A 24,256-nucleotide genomic window follows, 5' to 3' on the forward strand; every position below is an offset into this window, starting at 1 on the left:
TATTAACACGTATAATAAAACATCCTCAGTATAATAGGGATAAAACAATAAAAAGAATGAGAAGTAAAGTGCTAATAATATAACACAGACATAAGAAATATAACGTTCTCTTATCCCATCAGGGAAAATCACTTTAGTATTGGGATAAACAGGATAATAAAGAGTCAATAATAACAACAACAATAATACTATAATAAAACGTCACAATAATTATAGAAGAGAGAAAATAAAACAATAAAAATGATGAAAAATGAAGTAATAATATAATACAGACATGACGAATATAAAATATATAAAGTGCCAAAGTAACAAGAATATTAATAAATTATAATAACAAAACATTAATAGGAATATTAAAGGAGAAGTCCGGAGAAAATAACATGTTTGCAACAGTCAGGAAGGAACGTAATAAATAAGCACCGCTTACCTCTCCCTGTGCCTCCGCAGTGCCGCGCCACAGGCTCCAGGACCCCCGACGGAACTAATATTCCTCTTCCTTCCGATGTCATCACAACTCGGAGGAAAATACCCGACCCGGCTGATGGATTCCGGGTCGGGTATTTGGATGATTATTTTCTTCTATTAAAAAATCTCAAGTCTTCCAGTACTTACCAGCTGCTGTATGTCCTGCAGTAAGTGGTGCATTCTCCACAGTGCTCTCTGCTGCCACCTCTGTCCATGTCAGGAACTGTCTAGAGCAGCAGCAAATCCCCATAGAAAACCTCTCCTGCTCTGGACAGTTCCTGACATGGACAGAGGTGGCAGCAAAGAGCACTGTGTCAGACTGGAGAGAATACACCACTTCCTGCAGGACATACAGCAGCTGATAAGTACTGGAAGACTGGAGATTTTTAAATAGAAGTAAATTACAAATCTCTGGCACTTTCTGGCATATGGGAGTCACATGTAGATTCAGCGTACGATTAGACCAGGAATCTGTATCGACTTTTGGTTGTATAACTTCATTGTTTTTCTATCTGATGCAACATTTATAATTTTACTGAAACTATCACAATAGTGTAAGCGTCTGCAGAGACGGAGAAGTATCAGGGAGTGAGAACCTGCGCCCTCCTTGCGCCTTCACCTCCGGACGCCATCTTTCCTGACTCTTTCCTACAATCGTGCGGTGCTGTCAGTCACACAATGTTTCCATCATTTTGGAAATTTTTGCAGGATAATGACCTGTGTGGCAGTAAATGAGATCCGTGTGTTCGGGGCCCGCGGCCGGCGTGTGGAGGGGATGGGGGGATGTGTGGAGGGGTCCGCGGCTGGCGTGTGGAGGGGATGGGGGGGATGTGTGGAGGGGCCCGCGGCCGGCGTGTGGAGGGGATGGGGGGATGTGTGGAGGGGCCCACGGCTGGCGTGTGGAGGGGATGGGGGGGATGTGTGTTCGGGGCCCGCGGCTGGCGTGTGGAGGGGATGGGGGGATGTGTGGAGGGGCCCACGGTTGGCGTGTGGAGGGGATGGGGGGGATGTGTGGAGGGGTCCGCGGCCGGCGTGTGGAGGGGATGGGGGGGATGTGTGGAGGGGTCCGCGGCCGGCGTGTGGAGGGGATGGGGGGATGTGTGGAGGGGTCCGCGGCCGGCGTGTGGAGGGGATGGGGGGATGTGTGGAGGGGCCCGCGGCCGGCGTGTGGAGGGGATGGGGGGGATGTGTGGAGGGGCCCGCGGCCGGCGTGTGGAGGGGATGGGGGGATGTGTGGAGGGGTCCGCGGCCGGCGTGTGGAGGGGATGGGGGGGATGTGTGGAGGGGTCCGCGGCCGGCGTGTGGAGGGGATGGGGGGATGTGTGGAGGGGTCCGCGGCTGGCGTGTGGAGGGGATGGGGGGGATGTGTGGAGGGGCCCGCGGCCGGCGTGTGGAGGGGATGGGGGGATGTGTGGAGGGGCCCACGGCTGGCGTGTGGAGGGGATGGGGGGGATGTGTGTTCGGGGCCCGCGGCCGGCGTGTGGAGGGGATGGGGGGATGTGTGGAGGGGCCCGCGGCTGGCGTGTGGAGGGGATGGGGGGATGTGTGGAGGGGCCCGCGGCTGGCGTGTGGAGGGGATGGGGGGATGTGTGGAGGGGATGGGGGGATGTGTGGAGGGGTCCGCGGCCGGCGTGTGGAGGGGATGGGGGGATGTGTGGAGGGGCCCGCGGCCGGCGTGTGGAGGGGATGGGGGGGATGTGTGGAGGGGTCCGCGGCCGGCGTGTGGAGGGGATGGGGGGGATGTGTGGAGGGGCCCGCGGCCGGCGTGTGGAGGGGAAGGGGGGATGTGTGGAGGGGCCCGCGGCCAGCGTGTGGAGGGGATGGGGGGATGTGTGGAGGGGCCCGCGGCCGGCGTGTGGAGGGGATGGGGGGGATGTGTGGAGGGGTCCGCGGCCGGCGTGTGGAGGGGATGGGGGGGATGTGTGGAGGGGCCCGCGGCCGGCGTGTGGAGGGGATGGGGGGATGTGTGGAGGGGCCCGCGGCTGGCGTGTGGAGGGGATGGGGGGATGTGTGGAGGGGCCCGCGGCCGGCGTGTGGAGGGGATGGGGGGATGTGTGGAGGGGCCCGCGGCTGGCGTGTGGAGGGGATGGGGGGATGTGTGGAGGGGCCCGCGACCGGCTTGTGGAGGGGATGGGGGGATGTGTGGAGGGGCCCGCGGCTGGCGTGTGGAGGGGATGGGGGGATGTGTGGAGGGGATGGGGGGATGTGTGGAGGGGTCCACAGCCGGCGTGTGGAGGGGATGGGGGGGATGTGTGGAGGGGTCCGCGGCCGACGTGTGGAGGGGATGGGGGGGATGTGTGGAGGGGCCTGCGGCTGGCGTGTGGAGGGGATGGGGGGATGTGTGGAGGGGTCCGCGGCCGGCGTGTGGTGGGGATGGGGGGGATGTGTGGAGGGGCCCGCGGCCGGCGTGTGGAGAGGATGGGGGGATGTGTGGAGGGGCCCACAGCCGGCATACGCGGGGTGTGGGGGGGGGGTTCCAGGGTAACTTTCTTTCTACATTTTTCTATGGGCCGGGCTGCTGCCAATTTTAGGTCAGCAAACACTGAGATGTCATGCCAGAGCGAGCGCGGGATTGTGGGTAATGAAAACACGCAGGGAAAGAACATGTGTTTCTGCTGCTGGCTGGTGTGGGGAAACGGGCCCCATTGTAGAAGCGAGCAGAACAAGGCGCTTCTGTCTGCCAGAGACGAGGGGCGACTATGGGGAAAGCGATTGGTGCAGCGTCCTGCAGACCTGAAATCCTTCCCGTCCTGTATAGCGAGGAGCGGAAATATTCCAGGGATTATTATAGTTATTATTCAGCCCCACAGATCTGGATCTGCATAGTCAAAAGTATGTGCCCCCCAGATATCACCTCCATGTGTGTGAAACCACAGACCATATGTTCCTCCACAAGATCTGGTGTTTGGGTCTTGGATCCTCGCTCTTATTTCCAGTCCTCTTCAGCCTCTTTTTCTTAGGTTTTCTACTTATTATCATCCTTGGGTCTTCAGTTCATGGACACGATAATCGTTTTGTGTAAAGGCATGAAACGATTAAACGACTAACGAGAAATCAGGACAGGACATCCACAAGAACGATCACAATTAACGATCATCGTTCCGTGTAATTGGGTGAACAATTTCAGATCGTTTATCATTCATCTTAAAAAAATCGTTTTGTCTGATATGACCCTTAGATCTAACCCTAAAATCATCGTTATTCCGTATTCACGAATTGTTCAGTGTAATTCCACATGCGTTCTTGATTTGCCGGGATCAGATCGTAACTAACGCCTATCGTTCTGTGTAATATCGTTAACAATTTCAGGTTAATCTCGTTTGCAATCGCTAACCGTTAATCGTTAAAAATGGCTTTGTCTATTAGGTCCCTTCTACCTTCCTCTTCAAGTTTCCCAATGATTATCATCCCGAGTCATCAGTATATGGACAGAAGTATTTGCTCCTAGACATCAGCTCCATAGATCTGAATCCGTAGACGAGTTATGTCCAACTCTTCTTGACCCCATGACTCTTGTTCCTCCGTTAGATCTGGTCTCTTGGTTCTTCAGGGTTGAGCCCCCTTCTTCTTCTTTTCCTTGGATTCTCCAGTCATAATTGTCATTTTCCGTCATCTGGGTCTTCTCCTACAATGTATAGACTAAGATGAAGCTTCTGGCTAGTTCTTTGGGTTTCACGTTGAGGATTCATCTCGATTATCTGAAGGATCTTCTGTTTTGGTTTCTTTCTCATTCTCAAAAGTTTTTAACCGAATAAGTTCAAAGGAGTAAAATCGGGTGAAATGTAGAAATGTTTTAGCTGTTTGATCTCAGACTATTATTATCTGGAGGGAAGTCGTCCATTCCGGCTGGAAAAAATGTTCCCAGCAGGTTGGTTTGCATTTGCACATTTGCATTGCATCTGGACTAAAGGTGACCGTACACATGCAATAGCTGATGGGCGGATGTTGTTTGGGTCCACAGTCATCTCTCTGGCTCCCTCTACACACATGACCCTCCAGCTAATCTCCATACACATGGACCTCCAGCTCATCTCCATACACATGGACCTCCAGCTCCTCTCCATACACATGGACCTCCAGCTCTTCTCCATACACATGGACCTCCAGCTCCTCTCCATACACATGACCCTCCAGCTCCTCTCCATACACATGACCCTCCAGCTCATCTCCATACACATAAACCTCCAGCTCATCTCCATACACATAAACCTCCAGCTCTTCTCCATACACATGGACCTCCAGCTCTTCTCCATACACATGGACCTCCAGCTCATCTCCATACACATAAACCTCCAGCTCTTCTCCATACACATGGACCTCCAGCTCTTCTCCATACACATGGACCTCCAGCTCCTCTCCATACACATGGACCTCCAGCTCTTCTCCATAAACATGGACCTCCAGCTCTTCTCCATACACATGACCCTCCAGCTCTTCTCCATACACATGAACCTCCAGCTCTTCTCCATACACATGGACCTCCAGCTCCTCTCCATACACATGGACCTCCAGCTCTTCTCCATGCACATGACCCTCCAGCTCCTCTCCATACACATGAACCTCCAACTCATCTCCATACACATGAACCTCCAACTCATCTCCATACACATGGACCTCCAGCTCCTCTCCATACACATGACCCTCCAGCTCCTCTCCATACACATGACCCTCCAGCTCCTCTCCATACACATGGACCTCCAGCTCATCTCCATACACATAAACCTCCAGCTCTTCTCCATACACATGGACCTCCAGCTCTTCTCCATACACATGGACCTCCAGCTCATCTCCATACACATAAACCTCCAGCTCTTCTCCATACACATGGACCTCCAGCTCTTCTCCATACACATGGACCTCCAGCTCCTCTCCATACACATGGACCTCCAGCTCTTCTCCATAAACATGGACCCCCAGCTCTTCTCCATACACATGGACCTCCAGCTCTTCTCCATACACATGGACCTCCAGCTCTTCTCCATACACATGGACCTCCAGCTCTTCTCCATACACATGGACCTCCAGCTCTTCTCCATACACATGGACCTCCAGCTCTTCTCCATACACATGGACCTCCAGCTCCTCTCCATACACATGGACCTCCAGCTCTTCTCCATACACATGGACCTCCAGCTCTTCTCCATACACATGGACCTCCAGCTCTTCTCCATACACATGGACCTCCAGTTCTTCTCCATACACATGGACCTCTAGCTCTTCTCCATACACATGACCCTCTAGCTCCTTTTCAAGAACAATAGGATGGAGGAGTTGAAATGCAATGTGCCTCATTCTGCTCTATCCCAACCAGGGCTGTGGGGTCGGTAAGCCTCCAAATTCTGATATTTATCAGGCATAAACTCCGAACTCCAGCTCCTTCATAAATAACCGGTCAGACACCAGGGGAGTTATTATCACACTGGTGTAAAGTAGATCTGACATTGTGCCTTTTTTCCGACTCCAACCAAAACTAGCTCGGACTCCACAGCCCTGACCCCAACATCATCTGTTATATGTTAGGGCCCCCATACAATGTAGACTAAGTATATGTCTGCATTGGCGAAATGATCAGTCATCCAACTGTTCACCTTTATCCTACTTCTATGCGATATCTATGACCGCCTTCAGATTTGGAGATATAAGACTTTCTTCTAGTTCACCTCTCTTGGGGGTTCGATATCTGAAAATAGTGAATAATAAAGAGATGAAAAATGGAAAATATCTCATCCCAAGTGAGTCCTTGGATCGGACGTCCGGCTGTCCATGTGCTGATGGGAGGATTTTGGCACCATTGCCCATCAGATGTTCCTACATGAACCTTGGTCTCATTCCAGTCCCAAACAGGAAATATCTTCGTGTAACATCAGCCAATCTCTGGGTGGATCCGTCTATTTATAAAATCTGCTTTGTCTGGATCCTGTGACCCATCGGTCTGGTCCGTACTAGAGACCCCTCACATTCCTGCTGTCATCGCCTTAGAACTGTGTGGTCTCCAGACCTCTAAACCTATGGAGACTGTAGTTGTATGGCAGCATTGTACCAACCTCTATACCAATGGGGGACGTCTCAGTCACTCCTCCATATGTAAAATGTGAGCCCCCCTTTAGGAAAGCAAACATGGCGGATAAAGTTGGCAACGGCATACAGCCCATGTGTGGTATTGGACCCCATGGATGTAACATGGCCACAGATTACACGACTGCCGTGGATAGATTGTATCTCTAATATTCTACAATGTATCAGGATGATGCACAATGGCTCCGTCATCTGTGGCGCCTGATACCAGATGTATAAGACATGAGGATGAGTTCTCCGTATCCCCCCCCCCCCCCCCCATCTGAGTGCAATTATTGCCCCTCCCGTCCCATAACATCAATCACGCAGAGAATCTGCCCCGGGGCCACGCTGACACCAGGCAGGAATCCTCAACAGATCTGTAATCAATCCTATCAGCGAGCTGAGATCAGATCACTCACTATAGATATAATTACAGGGCCCGGAATGCCGACTATGTCCATCTCCATTCAATTACCCCGACCCCCTCAGTGCTGAATGTGTCACAGCCTGTGTCATCCATGGCAGCTCTCCAGGCCAAGCAGATCCAACACTGAGAGCTGGAGGCAGAGAACCCATCATCATCCTTACAATGTCAGCGATCAAAGCCGCCGAGATGTCTGGATTTATTGTCATCACTTTATTCCATGTCATGTACGAAATGTCATCCAGTTCCAGAGACCAAGTCACCATATGTTATCACAACCTACCAAACGTATTATCAGGCACTGCCCCCTATATACAGGAATATACTACTATAATACTGCTCCTATATACAGGGATATACTACTATAATACTGCCCCTATATACAGGGATATAACTACTATAATACTGCTCCCTATATACAGGGATATAACTACTATAATACTGCTTCTATATACAGGAATATAACTACTATAATACTGCTCCCTATATACAGGAATATACTACTATAATACTGCTCCTATATACAGGAATATAACTACTATAATACTGCTCCTATATACAGGAATATAACTACTATAATACTGCTCCTATATACAGGGATATAACTACTATAATACTGCTCCTATATACAGGGATATAACTACTATAATACTGCTTCTATATACAGGAATATACTACTATAATACTGCCCCCTATATACAGGGATATAACTACTATAATACTGCTCCTATATACAGGAATATACTACTATAATACTGCTCCCTATAAACAGGGATATACTACTATAATACTGCTCCTATATACAGGGATATACTACTATAATACTGCTCCTATATACAGGGATATACTACTATAATACTGCTCCTATATACAGGAATATACTACTATAATACTGCTCCTATATACAGGAATATACTACTATAATACTGCTCCTATATACAGGGATATACTACTATAATACTGCTCCTATATACAGGGATATAACTACTATAATACTGCTCCTATATACAGGAATATAACTGCTATAATACTGCCCCCTATATACAGGGATATAACTACTATAATACTGCTCCTATATACAGGGATATACTGCTATAATACTGCCCCCTATATACAGGAATATAACTACTATAATACTGCTCCTATATACAGGGATATAACTACTATAATACTGCTCCTATATACAGGGATATACTACTATAATACTGCTCCTATATACAGGAATATAACTACTATAATACTGCCCCCTATATACAGGAATATACTACTACAATACTGCTCCTATATACAGGAATATAACTACTATAATACTGCTCCTATATACAGGGATATAACTACTATAATACTGCCCCTATATACAGGAATATACTACTATAATACTGCTCCTATATACAGGAATATACTACTATAATACTGCTCCTATATACAGGAATATAACTACTATAATACTGCTCCTATATACAGTAATATCACTACTATAATACTGCCCCCTATATACAGGAATATAACTACTATAATACTGCTCCTATATACAGGGATATAACTACTATAATACTGCTCCTATATACAGGGATATAACTACTATAATACGGCCCCCTGTGGATGGGAATGAGTATATGTAGCAGTGCTCAGCATGTTGTATATTACACCTCCTGGTGGTGGAGGGCAGTTAGTAGTATTCTTGCAGGTTGTAGTATGGGTGTATGTGCACAGTACTTGGCGGTTGTATTAGGCCTCGGTCGGTATCTTTAGTCATCCTCGTGCTGTTATGTGAATCCTTGAATGAGACAAATGTGTCAGTGACTCAGGGTCTCGTCATCCCAGTCAGTGAGTGGCGGCTCCCAGGACTCTCATTAACCCCGAGACTCCTGGAAGAGACGTGTGTGATGGTAGGGCAGTCACTCGGCTGCAGCGCGGATCGGCTCCCTCTCATGTGACTTGGCCCTGTGCCCCTGTGGAGCAGTGCAGACGTTGCGCTGTGCTGGAGGAATGGTGTCTGATGTCGCCCACTGTATCTGCAGGACGCTTTTCTATATACAGACGCAAGAACTACAACTCCCAGCTGCTAATGTGTCAGCGTCTGACAGTCAGCCATGTTGGTGGTCGGAAGGCGCTGGCAGTCAGGTGCCTCCTCTAGTATGTGAGGATGCAAAGGTCACCCCTTCGATGCTGTGGTCAGGGTGTCCAGCTCTCCTTGTGGTCAGGGTGTCCGGCTCTCCTTGTAGTCAGGGTGTCCGGCTCTCCTTGTGGTCAGGGTGTCCGGCTCTCCTTGTGGTCAGCGTGTCCGGCTCTCCTTGTGGTCAGGGTGTCCGGCTCTCCTTGTGGTCAGTGTGTCCGGCTCTCCTTGTGGTCAAGGTGTCCAGCTCTCCTTGTGGTCAGGGTGTCCAGCTCTCCTTATCGTCAGGGTGTCCGGCTCTCCTTGTGGTCAGGGTGTCCAGCTCTCCTTATCGTCAGGGTGTCCACCTGTCCTTGTGGTCAGGGTGTCCAGCTCTCCTTGTGGTCAGGGTGTCCAGCTCTCCATGTGGTCAGGGTGTCCAGCTCTCCTTGTGGTCAGGGTGTCCAGCTCTCCTTGTGGTCAGGGTGTCCAGCTCTCCTTGTGGTCAAGGCATCAGTCTCCCATGGTTTATATGGTCACATTAGGGCCGGACATCTCACTGCAGAGACCACCCCGGCCCTGATCACAGAGAGACCACCCCGGCTCTGATCACAGAGAGACCACCCCGGCTCTGATCACAGAGAGACCACCCCGGCCCTGATCACAGAGAGACCACCCCGGCCCTGATCACAGAGAGACCACCCCGGCCCTGATCACATCACAGAGAGACCACCCCGGCCCTGATCACAGAGAGACCACCCCGGCCCTGATCACAGAGAGACCACCCCGGCCCTGATCACATCACAGAGAGACCACCCCGGCCCTGATCACAGAGAGACCACCCCGGCCCTGATCACATCACAGAGAGACCACCCCGGCCCTGATCACATCACAGAGAGACCACCCGGCCCTGATCACAGAGAGACCACCCGGCCCTGATCACAGAGAGACCACCGCGGCCCTGATCACAGAGAAACCACCGCGGCCCTGATCACAGAGAGACCACCGCGTCCCTGATCACAGAGAGACCACCGCGGCCCTGATCACAGAGAGACCGCCGCGGCCCTGATCACAGAGAGACCACCGCGGCCCTGATCACAGAGAGACCACCCCGGCCCTGATCACAGAGAGACCACCCCGGCCCTGATCACAGAGAGACCACCCCGGCCCTGATCACAGAGAGACCACCCCGGCCCTGATCACAGAGAGACCACCCCGGCCCTGATCACAGAGAGACCACCCCGGCCCTGATCACAGAGAGACCACCCCGGCCCTGATCACAGAGAGACCACCCGGCCCTGATCACAGAGAGACCACCCCGGCCCTGATCACATCACAGAGAGACCACCCCGGCCCTGATCACAGAGAGACCACCCCGGCCCTGATCACCCCGGTCAGGATGTTATTACACAGGGATTAAAAGGGATCTGCTTATATTGCAGGGTGGACAGGAACAGCCCGGAGATCTGTGTGCAGGACCCCCGACACCCCAACACCTGCTCTGTGCGGAGTTCCAAGCTGTGGACGTCCTATCAGATGAACATTACAGAGGAGAATCCGCTGGGATCCAGCTTCAGGATCCTTGAGTTCACTGTACAGTCTATAGGTGAGCGGCAGAGAAACCTTATGTATATAACGCTATATATCTGGGGTGGGGAGGGGCCGGGTGCTGTGTGGTCAGTGTACAGTGGAGGAGGTCAGTGTGCTGTGTGGTCAGTGTACGGTGGAGTTATTCAGGGTGCTTTGTGGTTAAGTGCTGTGTGGTCAGTGTACAGTGGTGGTGGTCGGGGTGCTGTGTGGTCAGTGTACAGTGGTGGTGGTTGGGTGCTGTGTGGTCAGTGTACAGTGGTGGTGGTCGGGGTGCTGTGTGGTCAGTGTACAGTGGTGGTGGTTGGGTGCTGTGTGGTCAGTGTACGGTGGTGGTGGTTGGGTGCTGTGTGGTCAGTGTACAGTGGTGGTGGTCGGGGTGCTGTGTGGTCAGTGTACAGTGGTGGTGGTTGGGTGCTGTGTGGTCACAGTACAGTGGTGGTGGTTGGGTGCTGTGTGGTCAGTGTACAGTGGTGGTGGTTGGGTGCTGTGTGGTCAGTGTACAGTGGTGGTGGTCGGGGTGCTGTGTGGTCAGTGTACAGTGGTGGTGGTTGGGTGCTGTGTGGTCAGTGTACAGTGGTGGTGGTTGGGTGCTGTGTGGTCACAGTACAGTGGTGGTGGTTGGGTGCTGTGTGGTCAGTGTACAGTGGTGGTGGTTGGGTGCTGTGTGGTCACAGTACAGTGGTGGTGGTTGGGTGCTGTGTGGTCAGTGTACAGTGGTGGTGGTTGGGTGCTGTGTGGTCAGTGTACAGTGGTGGTGGTCGGGGTGCTGTGTGGTCAGTGTACAGTGGTGGTGGTTGGGTGCTGTGTGGTCAGTGTACAGTGGTGGTGGTTGGGTGCTGTGTGGTCAGTGTACAGTGGTGGTGGTTGGGTGCTGTGTGGTCAGTGTACATTGGTAGTGGTTGGGTGCTGTGTGGTCAGTGTACGGTGGAGGTGGTCGGGGTGCTCTATGGTCAGTGTACAGTGGTGGTGGTTGGGTGCTGTGTGGTCAGTGTACATTGGTAGTGGTTGGGTGCTGTGTTGTCAGTGTACAGTGGTGGTGGTTGGGTGCTGTGTGGTCAGTGTTCAGTGGTGGTGGTTGGGTGCTGTGTGGTCAGTGTACAGTGGTGGTGGTCGGGGTGCTGTGTGGTCAGTGTACAGTGGTGGTGGTCGGGGTGCTGTGTGGTCAGTGTACAGTGGTGGTGGTTGGGTGCTGTGTCGTAAGTGTACAGTGGTGGTGGTTGGGTGCTGTGTGGTCAGTGTACAGTGGTGGTGGTCGGGGTGCTGTGTGGTCAGTGTACAGTGGTGGTGGTTGGGTGCTGTGTGGTCAGTGTTCAGTGGTGGTGGTTGGGTGCTGTGTGGTCAGTGTACAGTGGTGGTGGTCGGGGTGCTGTGTGGTCAGTGTACAGTGGTGGTGGTTGGGTGCTGTGTGGTCAGTGTTCAGTGGTGGTGGTTGGGTGCTGTGTGGTCAGTGTACAGTGGTGGTGGTCGGGGTGCTGTGTGGTCAGTGTACAGTGGTGGTGGTTGGGTGCTGTGTGGTCACAGTACAGTGGTGGTGGTTGGGTGCTGTGTCGTCAGTGTACAGTGGTGGTGGTCGGGGTGCTGTGTGGTCAATGTACAGTGGTGGTGGTTGGGTGCTGTGTGGTCAGTGTACAGTGGTGGTGGTTGGGTGCTGTGTCGTCAGTGTACAGTGGTGGTGGTCGGGGTGTTGTGTGGTCAATGTACAGTGGTGGTGGTTGGGTGCTGTGTGGTCAGTGTACAGTGGTGGTGGTTGGGTGCTGTGTGGTCAGTGTACAGTGGTGGTGGTTGGGTGCTGTGTGGTCAGTGTTCAGTGGTGGTGGTTGGGTGCTGTGTGGTCAGTGTACAGTGGTGGTGGTCGGGGTGCTGTGTGGTCAGTGTACAGTGGTGGTGGTTGGGTGCTGTGTGGTCAGTGTACAGTGGTGGTGGTTGGGTGCTGTGTGGTCAGTGTACAGTGGTGGTGGTTGGGTGCTGTGTGGTCTGTGTACATTGGTGGTGGTTGGGTGCTGTGTGGTCAGTATACGGTGGAGGTGGTCGGGGTGCTGTGTGGTCAGTGTACAGTGGTGGTGGTCGGGGTGCTGTGTGGTCAGTGTACATTGGTGGTGGTTGGGTGCTGTGTGGTCAGTGTACGGTGGAGGTGGTCGGGGTGCTGTGTGGTCAGTGTACAGTGGTGGTGGTTGGGTGCTGTGTGGTCAGTGTACAGTGGTAGTGGTTGGGTGCTGTGTTGTCAGTGTACAGTGGTGGTGGTTGGGTGCTGTGTGGTCAGTGTACATTGGTAGTGGTTGGGTGCTGTGTGGTCAGTGTACAGTGGTGGTGGTTGGGTGCTATGTGGTCAGTGTACATTGGTAGTGGTTGGGTGCTGTGTGGTCAGTGTACGGTGGAGGTGGTCGGGGTGCTCTGTGGTCAGTGTACAGTGGTGGTGGTTGGGTGCTCTGTGGTCAGTGTACAGTGGTGGTGGTTGGGTGCTGTGTTGTCTGTGTACAGTGGAGGTGGTCGGGGTGCTGTGTGGTCTGTGTACAGTGGTGGTGGTTGGGTGCTGTGTGGTCAGTGTACATTGGTGGTGGTTGGGTGCTGTGTGGTCAGTGTACGGTGGAGGTGGTCGGGGTGCTGTGTGGTCAGTGTACATTGGTAGTGGTTGGGTGCTGTGTGGTCAGTGTACATTGGTAGTGGTTGGGTGCTGTGTGGTCAGTGTACAGTGGTGGTGTTTGGGTGCTGTGTGGTCAGTGTACGGTGGAGGTGGTCGGGGAGCTGTGTGGTCAGTGTACAGTGGTGGTGGTTGGGTGCTGTGTGGTCAGTGTACATTGGTAGTGGTTGGGTGCTGTGTGGTCAGTGTACGGTGGAGGTGGTCGGGGTGCTGTGTGGTCAGTGTACATTGGTAGTGGTTGGGTGCTGTGTGGTCAGTGTACGGTGGAGGTGGTCGGGGTGCTGTGTGGTCAGTGTACATTGGTAGTGGTTGGGTGCTGTGTGGTCAGTGTACGGTGGAGGTGGTCGGGGTGCTGTGTGGTCAGTGTACAGCAGAGGGGGCAATGTTCTCTCTGTGGGTCAGTGTCTCTCTTACACATAGTAGGAGCACAGCTGTCCGTTGTTGCAGTCTAATATCCGGAGTTCCCCTGGTATAATCACGTAATTACCCGGTTAGATTCCCGGTGTCCCGGCCGCTCTGTTCTTTCCCTGGAGGGGACGGTTTCATCTCTCGCTCTCTGCCTCCTCCGGAGCTTCCAGCAGAGAATCCTGCAGAGCATCGCACCAGGCTCAGTCATGGTCTGGATATGTGTGAGGGCAACGGCCAGGATACTCTGCTCAGGATCAGCAGACAGATCCACCATCTGCAACTCATTGGTGCGGGCGTATCCTCCCCCTGCACCAGAGGCTGGGGCCTATATATATATATATATATATGTATATAGGGGAGGGGGTAGTGGGGGGGCTGTGAGTGTTTATAAGATGGTACAGAGTGATGGTATGGGGTCGTAAGTGTGATGGTATAAGATGGTTGGGATGCTATGAGTGATGGTATGGAGTGGTATGGGGTGGTAACTGTCATGGTGTGGGATGGTATGGATGATAGTATGAGTGATGGTATGGGATGAGTGATGGGATAGTATGAGATGGTATGAGTGACGGTATGGGGTGGTAAGTGTGATGGTATAAGATGGTTGGGATGCTATGAGTGATGGTATGGAGTGGTATGGGGTGGTAACTGTCATGGTGTGGGATGGTATGGATGATAGTATGAGTGATGGTATGGGATGAGTGACGGTATGGGGTGGTAAGTGTGAGGTGTGGGATGGTATGGGTGGTATGGATGATGGTATGAGTGATGGTATGGGATGAGTGATGGGATAGTATGAGATGGTATGAGTGATGGTATGGGGTGGTAAGTGTGATGGTGTGGGATGGTATGGGTGGTATGGATGATGGTATGAGTGATGATATGGGATGGTATGGGGTGGTAAGTGTGATGTGTGGGATGGTATGGGTGATGGTATGAGTGATGGTATGGGATGAGTGATGGGATAGTATGAGATGGTATGAGTGATGGTATGGGGTGGTAAGTGTGATGGTGTGGGATGGTATGGGTGGTATGGATGATGGTATGAGTGATGATATGGGATGGTATGGGGTGGTAAGTGTGATGTGTGGGATGGTATGAGTGATGGTATGGGATGAGTGACGGTATGGGGTGGTAAGTGTGAGGTGTGGGATGGTATGGGTGGTATGGATGATGGTATGAGTGATGATATGGGATGGTATGGGGTGGTAAGTGTGATGTGTGGGATGGTATGGGTGATGGTATAAGTGATGCTATGGATGATGGTATGAGTGATGGTATGGGGTGGTAAGTGTGATGGTGTGGGATGGTATGGGTGGTATGGATGATGGTATGAGTGATGATATGGGATGGTATGGGGTGGTAAGTGTGATGTGTGGGATGGTATGGATGATAGTATGAGTGATGGTATGGGATGAGTGATGGGATAGTATGAGATGGTATGAGTGATGGTATGGGGTGGTAAGTGTGATGGTGTGGGATGGTATGGATGATGGTATGAGTGATGGTATGGGGTGTTATGTTGGAGAATCTCCTTGGTTATTGCGGAATTATTGATGTCATTCATGTCCCTTGTAGTGAAGCCGGACCCCCCGGAGATCGTCTTGGCGGAGCCCGTCCCTCATGCCCCCCGACGTCTGCGGGTCACCTGGGCGTACCCCTCCACGTGGCCCCAGGAGCCTCATTTCCAGCTGAAGTTCCGGCTGCAGTACCGCCCGGTGCTCCACATGTTGTGGTCCATGGTAAGAACGTGTCCCGTATGTACAGTCACATATATGTAGTCTCAGTCACTGACTGGTCCCATGTTTTGCCCCCGGGGCAGGTGGAGACCGCCAACCTGACCGACATCATCACCGACGCCTTCATGGGCCTGGAGCACATAGTGCAGGTCAGCGCCAGAGACTTCCTGGATGCTGGGAACTGGAGCGAGTGGAGTATGGAGGCCCGAGCGACGCCATGGACCAGTACAGAGATGCCAGGTGAGGTGGGCCGCCATGGACCAGTATAGAGATGCCAGGTGAGGTGGGCCGCCATGGACCAGTACAGACATGCTAGGTGAGGTGGGCCGCCATGGACCAGTACAGAGATGCCAGGTGAGGTGGGCTGCCATAGACCAGTACAGAGATGCCAGGTGAGGTGGGCTGCCATAGACCAGTACAGAGATGCCAGGTGAGGTGGGCTGCCATGGACCAGTATAGAGATTCCAGGTGAGGTGGGCTGCCATGGACCAGTATAGAGATGCCAGGTGAGGTGGGCTGCCATGGACCAGTATAGAGATGCCAGGTGAGGTGGGCCGCCATGGACCAGTATAGAGATGCCAGGTGAGGTGGGCTGCCATGGACCAGTACAGAGATGCCAGGTGAGGTGGGCCGCCATAGACCATTATAGAGATGCCAGGTGAGGTGGGCCGCCATGGACCAGTACAGAGATGCCAGGTGAGGTGGGCCGCCATAGACCAGTACAGAGATGTCAGGTAGGGTGGGCCGCCATGGACCAGTATAGAGATGCCAGGTGAGGTGGGCTGCCATGGACCAGTACAGAGATGCCAGATGAGGTGGGCCGCCATAGACCAGTACAGAGATGTCAGGTAGGGTGGGCCGCCATGGACCAGTATAGAGATGCCAGGTGAGGTGGGCCGCCATGGACCAGTACAGAGATGCCAGGTGAGGTGGGCCGCCATGGACCAGTACAGAGATGCTAGGTGAGGTGGGCCGCCATAGACCAGTACAGAGATGTCAGGTAGGGTGGGCCGCCATGGACCAGTACAGAGATGCCAGGTGAGGTGGGCCGCCATAGACCAGTACAGAAATGTCAGGTAGGGTGGGCCGCCATGGACCAGTACAGAGATGCCAGGTGAGGTGGGCCGCCATGGACCATTATAGAGATGTCAGGTAGGGTGGGCCGCCATGGACTAGTACAGAGATGCCAGGTGAGGTGGGCCGCCATGGACCAGTACAGAGATGTCAGGTAGGGTGGGCCGCCATGGACCAGTACAGAGATGCCAGGTGAGGTGGGCCGCCATGGACCAGTACAGAGATGCCAGGTGAGGTGGGCTGCCATGGACCAGTACAGATATGCTAGGTGAGGTGGGCCACCATAGGCACAAGAGGTTATCAGACCCCCTCTACAGTACTGCTCAGCTGCAGTACCCTGCATAACCTGAAGATAAGGGTGGCGCTGTTTTAGATGGAAGCAGCCATATTTTGTAATCCTGAGCTGCCCCTATAATTCTCTGGCTTTTGGAGTCAAGTGGGTGGTCCTTATAAGTGACTGGCAGGCCCTCTTATCAGTGCAAGCAGTGCTTACATATCTGCTAACCACTGATAGGACCACCCACTGGACTCCTAAGCAGACACTTAAAGGGGTAGGCCAGGATTAGCTGCTCAGCACCAGTCAGCTCAGTGGAGTTAAGCTGCGATACAACACATAACCTGTGCACGGAGGTGGAGCTGTTTTTGAAAGGCTGACATGTTTTTTTAGTCGTGTACAGCCCCTTTAAATGAATACAAGTCCTACAAAACTATACATCAATCTGCTTGGCTCCTCCCCCTCTATAACATGGCGTGGGCAGATCTGACCGTATATTCATCATGATGCGCCCCTTTAAGGAGACGTGCGGCCGTTCCTACTGACCCTTGTCTGTTCTGTCCGTAGAGCCGGTGTTGGAGCTCAGCAATGAAACCACTACAGAGGAGCCCGAGCCTCAAGTCAAAGAACCTTTCGGTAACGTTTCTGGTTATTGTACCATGTGACTTACAGCGACCAATAGAAAAATAATAAGGTATAGGGTGGGATAGGACGTCCTGTATTCTGTGCACTGACCGTGTGTTATCGCCCCACAGACCCCGTGGAGAAAGCGGCCGTGATGATCTCGCTCGGGATTTTCGCTTTCGTAGTGCTTGTCATTTTCTTGGCTGTTGGCGCCCTCATCTGGTGAGAAGGAGAATTACAACTACTGAGGTGTCGGTATATACTGAGGTGTCGGTATATACTGAGGTGACGGTATATACTGAGGTGTCGGTATATACTGAGGTGTCGGTATATACTGAAGTGTCGGTATATACTGAGATGTCGGTATATACTGAAGTGACGGTATATACTGAGGTGACAGTATATACTGAGGTGTCGGTATATACTGAGATGTCGGTATATACTGAGGTGACGGTATATACTGAGGTGACGGTATATACTGAGGTGTCGGTATATACTGAGGTGACGGTATATACTGAGGTGTCGGTATATACTGAGGTGTCGGTATATACTGAGATGTCGGTATATACTGAAGTGACGGTATATACTGAGGTGACGGTATATACTGAGGTGTCGGTGTATACTGAAGTGACGGTATATACTGAGGTGTCGGTATATACTGAAGTGACGGTATATACTGAGGTGACGGTATATACTGAGGTGTCGGTATATACTGAGGTGACGGTATATACTGAGGTGTCGGTATATACTGAGGTGTCGGTGTATACTGAAGTGACGGTATATACTGAGGTGTCGGTATATACTGAAGTGACGGTATATACTGAGGTGACGGTATATACTGAGGTGTCGGTATATACTGAGGTGACGGTATATACTGAGGTGTCGGTATATACTGAGGTGACCGTATATACTGAGGTGCAAAAGAACACTGCAGAGACACCATCACATGTCTCGACGTCAGTGAACTAGCCAGACCTTCCCTCCGGGAAGGAACAACCAAGCCAAGAGCGTTCTCCAGTTAAGGAAACCACCTCAGCAAGGTATCCATCCACAGACAGCTGTTTCAGGGTTTTTGCCCCTCATCAGCCTACACACTATCAGAGTGGAGACCACAGTAACAAGATGGCCTCAGGTCTCCGCAGATTAACTCTCTATCCATCACTGCTGGGGGGTCCGCCGTAGGGATTGTGAGGGGGCTGCACCTACAGTAGGTGGATGATGATGGCCGGTGGGTGATGATGGCCGGTGGGTGATGATGGCCGGTGGGTGATGATGGCTGCTGGGTGATGATGGTTGGTGGGTGATGATGGTTGGTGGGTGATGATGGCCACTGGGTGATGATGGTTGGTGAGTAATGATGGTTGGTGGGTGATGAAGGTTGGTGGGTGATGAAGGTTGGTGGGTGATGATGGTTGGTGGGTGATGATGGTTGGTGAGTAATGATGGTTGGTGAGTGATGATGGCCGGTGGGTGATGAAGGTTGGTGGGTGATGAAGGTTGGTGGGTGATGAAGGTTGGTGGGTGATGATGGTTGGTGAGTGATGATGGTTGGTGGGTGATGATGGCTGCTGGGTGATGATGGCTGCTGGGTGATGATGGTTGGTGGGTGATGATGGCTGCTGGGTGATGATGGCTGCTGGGTGATGATGGTTGGTGGGTGATGATGGCCATTGGGTGATGATGGTTGGTGGGTGATGATGGTTGGTGATGATGGCTGCTGGGTGATGATGGTTGGTGGGTGATGATGGCCGTTGGGTGATGATGGCTGCTGGGTGATGATGGTTGGTGGGTGTTGATGGCCGTTGGGTGATGATGGTTGGTGGGTGATGATGGTTGGTGGGTGATGATGGCCGCTGGGTGATAGTTGGTGGGTGATGATGGCTGCTGGGTGATGATGGTTGGTGGGTGATGATGGTTGGTGGGTGATGATGGCTGCTGGGTGATGATAGTTGGTGGGTGATGATGGCTGCTGGGTGATGATGGTTGGTGGGTGATGATGGTTGGTGGGTGATGATGGCTGCTGGGTGATGATGGTTGGTGGGTGATGATGGCTGCTGGGTGATGATGGTTGGTGGGTGATGATGGTTGGTGGGTGATGATGGTTGGTGGGTGATGATGGCTGCTGGGTGATGATGGCTGCTGGGTGATGATGGTTGGTGGGTGATGATGGCTGCTGGGTGATGATGGTTGGTGGGTGATGATGGCTGCTGGGTGATGATGGTTGGTGGGTGATGATGGCTGCTGGGTGATGATGGTTGGTGGGTGATGATGGTTGGTGGGTGATGATGGCCGTTGGGTGATGATGGCTGCTGGGTGATGATGGTTGGTGGGTGATGATGGCCATTGGGTGATGATGGTTGGTGGGTGATGATGGCTGCTGGGTGATGATAGTTGGTGGGTGATGATGGCTGCTGGGTGATGATGGTTGGTGGGTGATGATGGTTGGTGGGTGATGATGGCTGCTGGGTGATGATGGTTGGTGGGTGATGATGGTTGGTGGGTGATGATGGTTGGTGAGTGATGATGGTTGGTGGGTGATGATGGCTGCTGGGTGATGATGGTTGGTGGGTGATGATGGTTGGTGGGTGATGATGGTTGGTGGGTGATGATGGCCGTTGGGTGATGATGGCTGCTGGGTGATGATGGTTGGTGGGTGATGATGGCCGTTGGGTGATGATGGTTGGTGGGTGATGATGGCTGCTGGGTGATGATGGTTGGTGGGTGATGATGGTTGGTGAGTGATGATGGTTGGTGGGTGATGATGGCCACTGGGTGATGATGGTTGGTGGGTGATGATGGCCGTTGGGTGATGATGGTTGGTGGGTGATGATGGTTGGTGGGTAATGATGGTTGGTGGGTGATGAAGGTTGGTGGGTGATGATGGTTGGTGAGTGATGATGGCCGGTGGGTGATGAAGGTTGGTGGGTGATGAAGGTTGGTGGGTGATGATGGTTGGTGAGTGATGATGGCTGCTGGGTGATGATGGTTGGTGGGTGATGATGGCTGCTGGGTGATGATGGTTGGTGGGTGATGATGGCTGCTGGGTGATGATGGTTGGTGGGTGATGATGGCTGCTGGGTGATGATGGTTGGTGGGTGATGATGGCCGTTGGGTGATGATGGCTGCTGGGTGATGATGGTTGGTGGGTGATGATGGCCGTTGGGTGATGATGGTTGGTGGGTGATGATGGCCACTGGGTGATGGTGGTTGGTGGGTGATGATGGCCGCTGGGTGATAGTTGGTGGGTGATGATGGCTGCTGGGTGATGATGGTTGGTGGGTGATGATGGTTGGTGGGTGATGATGGCTGCTGGGTGATGATAGTTGGTGGGTGATGATGGCTGCTGGGTGATGATGGTTGGTGGGTGATGATGGTTGGTGGGTGATGATGGCTGCTGGGTGATGATGGTTGGTGGGTGATGATGGTTGGTGGGTGATGATGGTTGGTGGGTGATGATGGCTGCTGGGTGATGATGGCTGCTGGGTGATGATGGTTGGTGGGTGATGATGGCTGCTGGGTGATGATGGTTGGTGGGTGATGATGGCTGCTGGGTGATGATGGTTGGTGGGTGATGATGGCTGCTGGGTGATGATGGTTGGTGGGTGATGATGGCCGTTGGGTGATGATGGCTGCTGGGTGATGATGGTTGGTGGGTGATGATGGCTGCTGGGTGATGATGGTTGGTGGGTGATGATGGCCGTTGGGTGATGATGGTTGGTGGGTGATGATGGTTGGTGGGTGATGATAGTTGGTGGGTGATGATGGCTGCTGGGTGATGATGGTTGGTGGGTGATGATGGTTGGTGGGTGATGATGGCTGCTGGGTGATGATGGTTGGTGGGTGATGATGGTTGGTGGGTGATGATGGTTGGTGGGTGATGATGGCTGCTGGGTGATGATGGCTGCTGGGTGATGATGGTTGGTGGGTGATGATGGCTGCTGGGTGATGATGGTTGGTGGGTGATGATGGCTGCTGGGTGATGATGGTTGGTGGGTGATGATGGCTGCTGGGTGATGATGGTTGGTGGGTGATGATGGCCGTTGGGTGATGATGGCTGCTGGGTGATGATGGTTGGTGGGTGATGATGGCCGTTGGGTGATGATGGTTGGTGGGTGATGATGGCCACTGGGTGATGATGGTTGGTGGGTGATGATGGCCACTGGGTGATGATGGTTGGTGGGTGATGATGGTTGGTGGGTGATGATAGTTGGTGGGTGATGATGGCCACTGGGTGATGATGGTTGGTGGGTGATGATGGCCGCTGGGTGATGATAGTTGGTGGGTGATGATGGCTGCTGGGTGATGATGGTTGGTGGGTGATGATGGCTGCTGGGTGATGATGGTTGGTGGGTGATGATGGCCGCTGGGTGATGATAGTTGGTGGGTGATGATGGCTGCTGGGTGATGATGGCTGCTGGGTGATGATGGCTGGTGGGTGATGATGGTTGGTGGGTGATGATGGCTGCTGGGTGATGATGGTTGGTGGGTGATGATGGTTGGTGGGTGATGATGGCTGCTGGGTGATGATGGTTGGTGGGTGATGATGGTTGGTGGGTGATGATGGTTGGTGGGTGATGATGGCTGCTGGGTGATGATGGCCGGTGGGTGATGATGGCTGCTGGGTGATGATGGTTGGTGGGTGATGATGGCCGTTGGGTGATGATGGTTGGTGGGTGATGATGGCCACTGGGTGATGATGGTTGGTGGGTGATGATGGCCACTGGGTGATGATGGTTGGTGGGTGATGATGGCCGCTGGGTGATGATAGTTGGTGGGTGATGATGGCTGCTGGGTGATGATGGTTGGTGGGTGATGATGGTTGGTGGGTGATGATGGCTGCTGGGTGATGATGGCTGCTGGGTGATGATTGGTGGGTGATGATGGTTGGTGGGTGATGATGGCTGCTGGGTGATGATGGTTGGTGGGTGATGATGGCTGCTGGGTGATGATGGTTGGTGGGTGATGATGGCTGCTGGGTGATGATGGTTGGTGGGTGATGATGGCTGCTGGGTGATGATGATTGGTGGGTGATGATGGCCGTTGGGTGATGATGGTTGGTGGGTGATGATGGTTGGTGGGTGATGATGGCTGCTGGGTGATGATGGTTGGTGGGTGATGATGGCCGTTGGGTGATGAGTTGATTATACAGTACAATCCTGTTACAGGGTTTGGGGGCTGACAGCCTCAGATGGGTCACTGTTCAGTCTGTGTGTGTGTGTGTGTGTGTGTATGTGTGTGACTGTATATGAATGTATGTCTAACCTCTGGCTGTAGGTGTGTGTGTGTATGTCTGTGTGTATATGTGTGTGTGTATGTCTGTGTGTATATGTGTGTGTGTGTGTGTCTGTATATGTGTGTGTGTATGTCTGTGTGTATATGTGTGTGTGTCTGTATATGTGTGTGTATGTCTGTGTGTATATGTGTGTCTGTATATGTGTGTGTATGTCTCTGTGTATATGTGTGTGTGTCTGTATATGTGTGTATGTGTGTGTATGTCTGTGTGTATATGTGTGTGTATGTCTGTATGTGTGTGTCTGTATATGTGTGTGTGTGTATGTCTGTGTGTATATGTGTGTGTGTCTGTATATGTGTGTATGTGTGTGTATGTCTGTGTGTATATGTGTGTGTGTCTGTATATGTGTGTGTGTATGTCTGTGTATATGTGTGTGTCTGTATATATGTGTATGTGTATGTCTGTGTGTGTCTGTATGTGTGTATGTGTCTGTGTATGTCTGTGTGTATATGTGTGTGTGTCTGTATATGTGTGTGTGTATGTCTGTGTATGTGTGTCTGTATATGTGTGTATGTGTATGTCTGTGTGTATATGTGTGTGTCTGTATATGTGTGTATGTGTCTGTGTATGTCTGTGTGTATATGTGTGTGTGTCTGTATGTGTGTGTGTATGTCTGTATGTGTGTCTGTATATGTGTATATGTGTGTGTGTATGTCTGTGTTTATATGTGTGTGTGTCTGTATATGTGTGTGTATGTCTGTGTATGTGTCTGTATATGTGTGTATGTATGTCTGTGTGTATATGTGTATGTGTGTCTGTATATGTGTGTGTGTCTGTGTGTGTGCGATGGGGCCTCCCGCTGAGGGTAGTAGTAGGTGGTAGTACTGGGTAGGACCCGGGTAGCCAGTTGCCAGATGTTAGGTCACGGTATAGGCACGAGGGGAGCTGACTAACCCACGGGGTCCTGACCATGCGGGGCCCGAGCAATTCTTTGTTGCCCTTAGTCAGGGCACCAATAACTAGACCAATGCCAGGGTTCAGAAACGGTAGTTGTGTGTTTATTATAACGGTGGTAACCAATAGCAACAGTCTCTCTGGATGCAACCAGGACCGAGGCAGACTTGAATATAACTTGGATATAACTGAGGAATGGGTGATGCTGCAATAGGCTGTGATGGTAGCTTTACTTTGAGCAAGGAGAAACTGAATGATGGGAGTAGTAGTCCCGGAGATATGATACTGGGCGGAGTAAGCTGACTGAAATACTTGCTGTTGATGAGGACGAATGATGAGAAGAGTAATGACTGAGAACGGCACCCAGATCTTGCTGAACAGGAGAAGCCTGAGGATCAGGGAAAGGTCCCGACTGGACCGGAGTACTTCTGAGGTAATGCTGGAGCAGCAGAGAATAACTCCTTCTCCCCTGAAGGTGGAGAGAAGGCACACACACCCTTCCCTCTTGAAGGTAGAGGAAAGGACTGAGGTAGACAGGAAGTGACATAGCATCCCCAGCCAAAGCTCCACGGCTATTGGGGTTACTATGGCAGCCGGGGACAAGTCACATGACTCACCAAGCCATTGCATCATCACACCACTGGACCATAGGTATATGAATATACATGAGAAGGACCATAC

At 52.2% G+C, this 24,256-nt stretch overlaps 1 protein-coding gene across 2 annotated transcripts in view; it reads left to right on the top strand.

Moving 5' to 3' along the window:
- The window catches only part of IL11RA (interleukin 11 receptor subunit alpha), a 97,406-nt gene that overhangs the window by 68,408 nt on the left and 4,742 nt on the right, over window positions 1-24,256 (top strand). For both annotated transcript variants that reach the window (XM_069963342.1, XM_069963343.1), the window contains exons 6-10: window positions 10,484-10,647; window positions 15,256-15,419; window positions 15,500-15,656; window positions 17,332-17,400; window positions 17,520-17,610. In XM_069963342.1, coding sequence (XP_069819443.1) covers window positions 10,484-10,647; window positions 15,256-15,419; window positions 15,500-15,656; window positions 17,332-17,400; window positions 17,520-17,610 — 645 coding nt within the window. The remainder of the gene's footprint in view (window positions 1-10,483; window positions 10,648-15,255; window positions 15,420-15,499; window positions 15,657-17,331; window positions 17,401-17,519; window positions 17,611-24,256) is intronic.

The sequence above is a fragment of the Dendropsophus ebraccatus genome, chromosome 3 (genome assembly GCF_027789765.1).
Source record: "Dendropsophus ebraccatus isolate aDenEbr1 chromosome 3, aDenEbr1.pat, whole genome shotgun sequence".
Classification (NCBI taxonomy): Eukaryota; Metazoa; Chordata; class Amphibia; order Anura; family Hylidae; genus Dendropsophus; species Dendropsophus ebraccatus.